At 32.9% G+C, this 11,402-nt stretch overlaps 1 protein-coding gene across 1 annotated transcript; it reads right to left on the bottom strand.

Moving 5' to 3' along the window:
• Positions 1-6,402: 6,402 nt before the first annotated feature.
• LOC128995160 (uncharacterized) lies at positions 6,403-10,544 on the bottom strand. Its single transcript, XM_054420078.1, has 3 exons — positions 10,523-10,544; positions 7,019-8,435; positions 6,403-6,651 (listed from the first exon to the last, which is right to left on the bottom strand). Exons 2-3 carry the CDS (start codon positions 8,400-8,402, stop codon positions 6,509-6,511), a joined length of 1,527 nt encoding a protein of 508 aa, XP_054276053.1. The 5' UTR covers positions 8,403-8,435; positions 10,523-10,544; the 3' UTR covers positions 6,403-6,508.
• Positions 10,545-11,402: the final 858 nt, after the last annotated feature.

Genomic DNA, 11,402 nt, shown 5'->3' with positions numbered 1-11,402 from the left:
ACAATACGGTCAGTGACCATCGGCCTCGGTGGTCTAGTGGTCAGCGTGCGGGGCTGATATGCTGAAGGTCCCGGGTTCGAATCCCGCTGGTAGCACTAACTTTTTGTCCAAGATATTTTCATTATCAGCAAGTTTGGTTGGTTTGGTTCGGTTATAACAGTTTAATTTTATAATAAGTCATTATAAAATTTTAATTTAGCAATTTCTAGTTTTATTTAATAAACAGAATTATTTTTTCATTACTAAACATTTGTTATATTATTTAATTATCAGCAAGTTTGGTTAGTTCGGTTAGGTTATGATAGTTTAATTTTATATTTTAAAAATTATAAAATTGAATTTGAGGCATTTATAATTTTATTTTATGAACAGAACGATTTTTGCGATTAGTATTAGTAAACCTTCATTGCCAAAGTGCTCTCTACTACAGCGCTGTTCACGGAGGAATTTTGAACTAATGCCTCATTCGTACCTCCCCTAAGTCAGACCCTTATAAGATGAGTGAAATGGGTAATGAAAAATATTGTTCGTAACCTCCTGTATATTGTCGGGTCAGGTAAAATCTTGTACGTTACACGTTACGCAAGAGCGTGTTTACATCACTTAGATAAATTATGCAACTCGCTTCGCTCGTTGCACAACTTTCACCTGCGTGATGTAAAAACGCTCTTACTACACTTGTAATGTAAATAGCTATTACTGAACTATCTGATAAAATTTGTACATTATTTTAACTTTTAAATATTTATTAAAATTATCTGAATTAATAATACCCCTGCCGCAGCAAACCTGCAGACTAAGCGAATTTCCACTAACCTGATTAGATTTACATTAAAATGCCTCCATAAAAATAGCACATTTATTTCCTATTTAAATAGAATAAGTTTAACGAGTACTTAGGTTTGCTGCAACAGGGAGGATAAAAAAGTTTTTTTTTATAAATTGATAATAGTTTAGTAAGAAATAAAAGTATTTTCCAAAATCGATCAAAATATGTTCATAAACAAGCAAACTACAACAGTTGACTTATTCTCCATAAGAATAACATGGGAATTTCAAAATTACAATTTTTTTGAATTTTCTCCGTAACAAATAGGCGCATAATAACGCTTTAATATACCAAATTATTTGTTTTTTTAAGCTCTACAAAATGGTTTAAAAAGAAATTGTGAAATTTCATGTTTTTACGGTCAAAAATGGGAAAAACCTATTTTTACCCCATAAAACCCCCCATAAACCCCCGTTCCCATAGTCCGATCATGCTGGTTCGCGAACTCATTCAAGTTTATCCCGCCTTACACCTTCAAACCAAATTTTATCAAAATCGGACAAATATTACTCAAGTTATCGTGCGGATGGACACACACATATATATATATATATATATATATATATATATCTCTATATATAGATATATAAAAATTTGAACGAATGGTGTTTTTGGCCTCTGGGGACATCAAAATGAAAAAGTAAATTGGTCCCGGGCTTAGGTTTTACCATGAGACCTACGGTAATAGCTACTTCCCTATAGGGAAATTCGCTAAAATGTATAAACTCAAGGTTTTTCACATTTTAGCGAATTTCCCATATAGGGAATAAGCTATTACCGTAGTACTCATGGTAAGACCTGGACCCGGGACCGATTTTTTTTTCGTTTTGAGGTCCCTAGAGGCCAAAAACACCATCCGTTCAAATTCACACATATATATATATTTATATATATATATATGTGCCCGTTAGCGCGATAACTCGAGCAAAAATGATCCGATTTTGATGAAATTTGCTACAAACGTGTAAACCTACGTTTTTTCGAACGAGTTCGCGAACCAGCATGATCGGACCATGGGAACAGGGGTTTATGGGGGCTTTTATGGGGTAAAAATGGGTTTTTCCTATTTTTGACACAAAAAACATAAAATTTTGAAATTTCTTTCCAAACTATTTTGTAGAGCTTAAAAAAACTAAATAATTTAGTATATTGAAGCGTTATAATGCGCCTAATGGTTACGGAGAAAATTCCAAAAAATTGTTAATTTAAAATTCCCATGTTATTCTTATGGAGAATAAGTAAACTGTTGTAGTGTGCTTGTTTATTAACATATTTTGCCCAAATTTGGAAAATGTTTTTATTTCTTACTAACTATTAACATTTTACATAAAAAAACACTTTTACCCTCCCTGTTGCAGCAAACCTAAGTATGTGTTAAACTGATTCTATATAGGGAATAAATGTGATATTTTTAAGGAGACATTTTAGTCTAAATCCAATCAGGCAAATGGAAATTCGCTTAGTCTGCAGGTTTGCTGCGGCGGGGTATTCAAAGATGTAGTGTGTTTGATTCTTAAATGCTGTGTAATTAGTTTTACCTTGTGCTTGATTAAGTAAGCTTTTATTGATTTGTCATCTATAGCTAGATAACTCAGCTGCTTGAACATACCTTGTTGAGTAATTTGCTGTTTTAACTTTATATTTCCAAGTCAATTAAGAGTTTTTCAACATTTATTAAAATATGGAGCCTTTTACCAATCAAGATTATGCCAACATGATGAATACAGTAATTGTTATTAACAGTAAAACTGTGCAAAAACAAAATCTGTAAACCGTGTTTTATTGTAGTTTATTAGTAATTTCTCACTGGTTTACATCAATAATAGTATTGAATAGCATATCATTTGAAAGATTATTAAAATGCCAAGTTTTTTATGCATTTCAACATTGCATAAATGCAGGTTTATGTATCAAAGGAGGCTCATGAAAGTTATCGTAATTAATTAATTTAATGACATTTTTACTTTATTTTGGATATAACGTGGACTATGTAATGGTATAATTGTTGAATGAAACCTTTGATTTATAGCAAATTTAATTTTTTTTCCAGTGATTTTAACTACAACTCTCTAAAGTAATTGATTAAGTTTTTATTACATAAATTGTGGAGCAAAGTCTAATAAAATAAGAAAAACACAAAATCCCCCAAAACAGCCAAACGGTCGAAAATCGGACATGGGTTTATAGGAACTTTTTTGTTCCTTTTAGTGAGTAGAACCCACTGGCGAAGTTAACACGGTCAGTAGAAACTCACCCTGTGTACAGGGTGATTGATATAAGTGTGTCAGCCGTTTTATTCGAAAACTATAAGAGATATCAAAAAAATGTAAAAGGTAAGTGCCTTGGATTTTTTATTTAAAAAATTATAGTCAAGTCAAAAAAATTATTTTAGCCGCCATTTTTCCAATATGGCCGCCAACTTTGATTTTTCTTATGGAACACCCTGTATTTTAGGATGTATTCTGGTAGAAAAGGTAATTTTAAGACAATTTTATTCTTGTGATTTTTTTCATAAACCTAACCGTTTCAAAGATAATAATGGTTTAAGTTGTGAAATTTTGAATGGTTTTCGAGCAAAACAGCTGGCATGCTTGCTTCGAAACTCTTTCTCATGCAGAAATTTCAAAACTTTAACCATTATTATCTTTAAAACGGTTAGGTTTATGAAAAAAATCACAAAAATAAAATCGTCTTAAAATTACTTTTTCTACCAGAATACATCATAAAATACAGGGTATTCAGTAAGAAAAATCAAAGTTGGCGGCCATATTGGAAAAATGGCGGCTAAAATAATTTTTTTGACTTGACTATAATTTTTTAAATAAAAAATCCAAGGCACTTACCATTTAAATCTTTTTGATATCTCTTATAGTTTTCGAATAAAACGGCTGGCACACTTATATCAATCACCCTGTATATATCTAGTGTGTCTGTAAGTTATGTGTGTTACTAATAGGCGCATAAACTACTGACTGGGCTTAAATTTAACAAAAATATAGCTATGCCTACCATACCAAGGACCATTATAGGACCAGGGACATATTTCCGAATAGGCGGACTAGGCGCCCGCCTAGGGCGGCAAATTTTAGGGGCGGCAAAATTTTGAGGGTAAACAAATAAAAAAACGAAGTTTTAATCTAAAAAAAAATTTAGCAAATAATTTTGGGAACGGCAAAATAGCCATTTCAAATATTTTGATTAAGTATACAACTATTTCAGAACGCATCCAAGTCAAACAAACGTCAATAGTTTATTACACAGCTGTGTAGAGTTGTCCGTGCTGCCCTATTGGTCTGGCAGACACGCTCGCCGCGGGAGCGGGTCGCCGTGCCGGCCGCTATGTCTAGTGACAAACGTAGAAAACACTCCCTTCTGTTTACTTCATACACCACTACGCAGTGGCAGCACTATAGCTGAAAGATTCTTTTGCTAGGTTAAAATCAAGAAGGAAAGTGTGAACTAAATACTTACCACTGTACCAAACTTAACTAATTTAAAATTGTATATTATTCTTTCAGTAAAAGTACGTAATTTTTCTTTGCAATTCATGTGTTTTTTTTGTAAGAAAAAAATAGTTTAAGAAAACATATTTCTTTCATTTCAAATCAAAGCCAATAGCACGTCTCTCAAGTGGATCTGACTAATAGTGTTTAATGAAAAGCGTTATAAGAACCATTGTATGCAGACGATTTTGTGTACCGTTTAAAACCGCAAAATGGGATTGTAAAAATACTGATTAGATAAAAAAATGGTGCATTCCGTTTAGGCCTATCCAAGTCAGAATGTTTTGCAAAAAAACCGCACAAAAAACGTCCGTTAAAAGGGGTCGAAATAGTATATTTCGTACCTAGGGCCGAAAATGAGGTTTCGCCGGCTCGAGATAGTTTTTAGGTTCGAGACGAAGTCAACCTAAAACGATCGAGAGCTGCAAAACCATTTCGGTCCGTGGTACGAACGCCATTTTCCACCACACTATACCTTAATAGCACTATTCACCACAATAATGATGCACACTGATAGTCAACACAACTATAACTTTAAGGTTATGTGAAGAAATAATTTGAGGAATCAGCAAAATTAAAATAAGTAGTTGCTAGGCAGCGGTGAAAATAAAACAATTCTATTGCAATGCTATGGATACTGATTGTGTATTTAATATGCATTCATGTTTAAAAAAGTAAGCGATCGCGATCAGCTGATTTTGCGGCCCTAGGAATGTAAGAACCTGCTCGGTCCCCAAATGACGATGACAGCTTGGCATGGCCAGCAAAACGTAACTTTCAGCCACCAATTAACGCATGTAAAACAGCTAAAAACATCATAGTGTGGTGAAAAGTTATTAAATTTGTTGATGCAGCATGCAATATTACCGATTATTTTTCCACAAAACCAGCTGACAGGGCATGTATTGGCCATTGGGGTGATATTAGTGAGGTCGTGGAGTGCGTTGAAAAGTGGGAGCGGGAGGGGCGGCGGCAAACTTTGTTGCCTAGAGGCGGCAGATACTTAAATACGTCCCTGTATAGGACTATTCACACTTTGATACTGACCGTGGGCTTTGCCCCTTTGGCTTTAAAAGTTCTGAGGCGAGGATTTTAAAAGTAAATATTGATTGGTCTCCATGGCTGCCATGAGAACACATACAATGTTTGCAATTTGCTATGCCATCCAAATGTAAACAAGCTGAACTGTCAAACCACATTAATTCACAATTCCTCAGCTGCTTTATAAATAGGCATATAATATTATCTATAATCGTGTGACATGTTTATTTATTCTTATTTTTGATGGTTCATTCATTATTGGTTTTATGAAATAAGTCAGATTGTATATCTATTGCTGTATCTAACCCTAATTATTATTTAAAATTTTGCTAATGTGAATGATTGTATTTGAAAGATTTTTGTGTAAAAAATAGTGAAATTATAAAGTTCACATTTACTTGAATCATTTTAACATTGTTGAACATTTAACATGTGTTTAGAGTAGGACACACATTAAAAATTGAATCTTTTTCTCAAGGAAATATTTAATTGTGTATTTTTGCCATTTTGAGAGAAATATTGTTCACACCATTTACCTTTTCACAAATTTGTAAATCATTATTTCATATTACTACCCATAGATAAGTTATGATGTTTTTAATCCAGAGGTAACTACTACCTATCTATATTATAACTTTTGACACTTCCTGTAGATTTCACATTATAATCTAATAATGAATAACTTTTTACGAGCGTTTCATGGTCATTACATGTATATTATTTTCAACCAAGTGCCTCTTAACTTAGCCTACCCTTGACATAAACATTGTTGTTGAAAATGTTTTTAATGTAATTAGTAAGTTAGAAGTTTTTGATAGGTATATTTATTGGAATTTAATTTTATTTCACACGGTTTTTCACTTCAGATTTCAAAAAGCACCATTTAAACATAAATCAACCCCGGACGAAGGACGGGTACTCTGCTAGTATTCTACTAGATTCATGGACAAATAAAATTGAGTTTTTTTAAGAATTGTGAGGGATTACATGACACACTCAAATGATTCTCAATTTTAAAGAACAGTCAATTTCTACTTTATTTACAAGGTAATTCAATAACTGGTCATGAATACTTTTATAAGCTGAAGCTTTACATAAAGTTGGCAATTCAACCTGAATGTATGAAACCTTTAAACTAATAATGTATATAATTTTCATTCAACAGCTGAGCAGCCTGATAAACTTGAAGATACATGTGCTGGTGGCTTTCTATAAAATGCCTCGTTAATTGTATTTGACTCTTCAGCAGCTGAGTAATAATATCTTCTTGCTTCATATCTGAAAATAAATTGGATGTATTTTAAGGAATTTATGTATTTTAAGGAATCTAGCCATTAACACAATTTAAATATGAAAAACCTAAAAAAAAACCAATATTATTTTGATTCAGTGGGAAATACACATCTAATAATCTTTTTGGAAGGAGAAAAATACAACTTGTAAGTTGTTGAAACAAATCAGAGGCATTTTGGTAGACCAGTGCATTTTTAATAGGCCTATTAATTATTATTATTAATGGTATATTACTATATTTGATAAATTATCCTCCAAATTCTTCAGAGGAAGGGCAATAAACTTAAAATGGTCTAACAAAATTTAACTTTTTGGTATGTCTAGCAATGTAAATTTAATTAAGTTTATTTACCTAACGTTTGAGCTGAAGTGGAGAAACAATGGTAATCTTGTGTCAAGCCATTTCTCAACCAGTGAGAATCTTGGTTGTTTTGTCTCTTGAGTTGTGTATTTCTTATTTCATCAAGGGTAAGTAGTTGACACGGTTTAATCAAAATTCTGTTCTTGAGCTTCTCTAGACTTACATCATGATCAACTTGTGGTCTTTTACTTTTACGTCTGTCTACATTCGTTTCTGATTTTTTCACATATTTATGTTTCTTTTCTTGATGTTTTGTAGACTTATTTATTGTAATGATTTTAACAGGGTCGGTGTTTGTACTTTTATTTTTACAATCAATAGGCCTGTGTGGCGAATGATCTTTTTCTTTTCGGATGTACAGACCTTTTGTGAACGAGTACTGAATGTCTGAAGTACTATTTCTCTTCTCGTCTAAATCATTTTGGCTATAGTCGCAAGATGTGCTTTTGTTGGATGTATCATTCACAGTCGGTTCAGGTTGTATTATTGAACTATCTGTATTTGCTGCAGTAGAAGTCTTATCAATTTGACTACTCAAAGGAGATTTTAGATTTGAACTTACTTTGCTAAATTTATTACTAAGAGGACTGATTGTTTTAGTTGGATAAACATTGGTCATAGGACTGGACTCAATGTTGTTGGGTCCAATATTATCATGGATTCTTTGTTTTGAGTCCATCATGGACATTTGGGGCTTATCGTAGATATTTTCTACTTCAGGTTCAGAATTCACCAGCTCTTCTAAACTTGATATTTCTGAATCATTTACCTGAGCCAAGGACATGGAGGATGAATCCTTTTTACTTCTGTGAAATGTTTTAGAATTTTTTTCAGATTCGGGAAACTCTTCAACATCATCAGAATTTTCTTGTAAACTAATCTTAGTAGATATTGATCTAGATTGATTTTTTTCGCTCTCAACATCACTAAGATCTCTGCTGGAACTGGAGATAAAACAGATTCGTTCAAACTGATTAGACAGGTCTGAAAGCACAATACTTTCTGATGAAACTGATTTATTCACAGAATTTTCACCATCAATTTTGGTAACTTTACTATACACTTTAGAACTGTTGGTTTTTTGGCTAGAAATTTGCTGCACATCATGAACATTGGAAGTTTCTCTGATAGACTCCTCTTGTAAACTATAACTTGAAACGTTATAATCAATCTTTGGAGAAATAGTAGGATCATTGAAAGTTGTAATATGCCTTTGAAAGTTTTTCACATCTTCAGAACTGCTTCCACTTTCTTTAGGAGTAAGACTGTTATTTAAAGTGCTGTTTTCGGAATCTTCTTGTTTTAAACTTTTTGAATATTTTTCAGTGAGCCTTGAAAGTCTTTCTTTAACCGCTGACACTTTGTACCTACTCATAGCTGTTCCTTTCTTATCAACAAGTTCTTGAAACTAAAACAAAAAATACACATCCATTTCTTTAATTCCAAATCTAGTTAACCAGTGAACAATTGATATGGAAGTCGGGTACTTGTTTCAGTTCAATATGGCATTTGATTGAATTGATACTTTCAACTTATGTACAATAATACGGGTTGGGTATCAAATTTTCACCTAAAATACTGGGAAGAAAGCTTCCCAAAGAAGAAATCCTAAAAAATCCCCAAGCTAGATCATTTCCAGACACAGACAACATTTGTTATGACATAGCCCACATTGAGCTATGAATTACTAACAAAAAGGTCGACGTTGGATAATAAAATGACCAGGGTTTGGACCATAAAAAAACACACACAAAATAAAATACCCCCGACGCAGCAAATCTGCAGACTAAGTGAATTTCCATTTGCCTGATTGGATTAACACTAAAATGTCTCCTTAAAAATATTACCAGTTTTACAACCTATTCAAATGGTAGAATTAGTTTGACGAGTGTTTAGGTTTGCTGCAACAGGGAGGGTAAAAGAGTGTTTTTTTGTAAAATGTTAATAGTTAGGTTGAAATTAAATTCATTTTCCAAATTTGATAAAAAATTTTTAATATACAAGGAACTACAACTTTACAGTTTACTTATTCTCCATAGAATATCATGGGAATTTAACATTGTTTTTCTCCCATTAGGCGCATAATAACACTTCAATATACAAAATTATTTGTTTTTCATGCTCTACAAAATGGTTTGGAAATAAATTTCTAAATTTTATATATTTTTTTTTGTAAAAATGAGAAAACCTGATTTTTACCCCATAAAGCCACGTTTCCATAGTCCGATCATGCTGGTTCACTATTCGAATAAGCTTATTCAAATAAATGTAAGTTTACACCTTTATACCAAATTTCATCAAAATCGGATCATTTTTGCTCGAGTTATCGTGCTAACGGACATATATATATTTATGACATAAGTCCCTAAATAGCTCTAAATGTAACACAACTTATTTTAATTTAAACAAACTAAGAATCAAATTATTTATTTGTCAAGATGGATATGCCTGTACACCATCTTTGTCAAAAAAAGTCGCTCTGTTTTTGTTTTCTTTGAAATCCAAGGCATATTATGAAATCCAATGTTTGTTTTTTATGCAAAACGACCATCTGATCTAGATGAAACTTTAGGGAAGTAAATAAGTACTATACAAAATGAACAGTTTTATTAGCCACACTTAGTAATATTATATAGTTTTAGGGTTTCATTTCCCAGTTGTCGAAGCCAATATTGACAATCGACACGAAAATCATTGGTTCGGTTTTCGAAAAGTCTCAATTAGGCTATAGATAACGTTATACCTGGTTTTAATATAGTATACAGTGCATTGTAGAGTTAACTGGCTATGAAGTAAACCAACTGAGTGTATTGAATACTGGCTTGGAAATATAGCGCGATCAACTTATAAAGTAAACAAAAATCAGCTGCGTATGGCTTCCAATGTTATTCTTATGGAGAACGTTTTACATTCTAATTTTATGTTAAAATTTTGGGAATTTCACTACTTTTCCCGCTGTCACAGGATTGATACCTTTAATTTGAGCCCTCTCCCGTCATTCTACGACTTCTCAGTCGGCCACAATTTTTACGCAAAGAATCGGCTTACGTAATTAATATTTATATATATATGAATTTTAACGGATGGTATTTTTGGTCTCTGGGGAACTCAAAACGAAAAAGTAAATCGGTTCCGGGTCCTGGTCTTACCATGAGACCTAAGGTAATAGCTTATTCTCTATGGGAAAAAGAACACCTAAGTTATACTATAAGTTACACAAAAAAGCCATGAATGATGATTGATAAAAGTTTATTATATTGAAAATAGGTAGGCCTACTTTAAAATGTTCTTGGCACAGCTCCTAACAATATGCACCTTTTAACTGGTAACTTAAAATTATTTAGTTACTTATATTGCTCATTCTCATATTTAAAAATTCCAAGTACAGTATACTACAGTACTGTATTCTGTAGGATAAAAGGTAAATGGATTCTATTTTTACATAACCAAACACCTTAATAATAATCTGCTTTAACTTCAATTGTATTTACGTACCGCACCGAGGTAACTAACTATAAAAGTATTTCTATCTAACCTCTATAAAAGCATAAAAGTAAGTTCATCTAGGGCCGCTCCGCTGGGCTGGATAAGTGGATTGTTATGGTTTGGTTTGGATTGAATTGCTGTTGTTGCTATGGCAACGACGCGACGTCTCGGACTGGAGTCGAGCGAGTACATAATGGACATAATTTTGCAGAATTAATTCACACTATATAAACTGTGTGCACCTTGAAAAACGAGGTTTATAGGTTTATTGTATTTACCATGAGTATCAGGGGGCCGAGCAATGAATTGGTATAGTTAATTTCGATTGTAAATGCAATATAGATAGATCTTTAGTAGAGTTTAGTTAAAATTTACTGTCAAAATCGCAGTCAAGGCAAACGCATTAGACAAGGACAATTGCGTAGGATAAACCATGGAATAAATTAAAATGTTATTTTAGTACTATTATTTTTATTTATAAGCTGTATAACTTATTTGACGAAGTGAGAAAACATAGGCAATACAACTGTTTTGGAAAACCACCGATAGTTTTTTTCCTATAGAAACAATCAATTTATATTATAGCATTGGCTATAATTATATTGTTAGTAAAGTGATAAAATAATTACACAAATAAAAACCAAGAGAACACAACATTTGTCTTTGACAGTAATACGGCGTTAGAACAAAGACGAGGGTGGGGCGGTCGCCCCGTAACCAGGTAGCATCGGGTGGCCGTGGAAGGGGAAAAATCGTATTAGAATGTCTCGATTCTCGATACCACAGATACTTAGCTTGGACGTTGGTATCGGTGCCGAGAATCGATCGTTAAAAGTCGATTCCTTTACCGATGCCCGTCACGCCCGTAATTTGATTAATTCTTGTGCTC

The sequence above is a fragment of the Macrosteles quadrilineatus genome, unplaced genomic scaffold (genome assembly GCF_028750875.1).
Source record: "Macrosteles quadrilineatus isolate MER2022 unplaced genomic scaffold, UCM_ALF_1.0 Scaffold_5__1_contigs__length_97177068, whole genome shotgun sequence".
NCBI classification, from domain to species: Eukaryota; Metazoa; Arthropoda; class Insecta; order Hemiptera; family Cicadellidae; genus Macrosteles; species Macrosteles quadrilineatus.
Note: the sequence above shows the minus strand (reverse complement) of the source record. Positions and strands in the feature narration are given on the sequence as shown.

What these genes read in the sequence shown, in the direction of transcription:
- LOC128995160 (XM_054420078.1), bottom strand. Translation starts at nt 8,402, where the DNA reads ATGAGTAGGTACAAAGTGTCAGCGGTTAAAGAAAGACTTTCAAGGCTC. An exon ending in CACTTCAGCTCAAACGTTAG is followed by an intron (nt 6,652 to 7,018) that starts GTAAATAAACTT and finishes ATTTATTTTCAG; the next exon opens with ATATGAAGCAAGAAGATATT.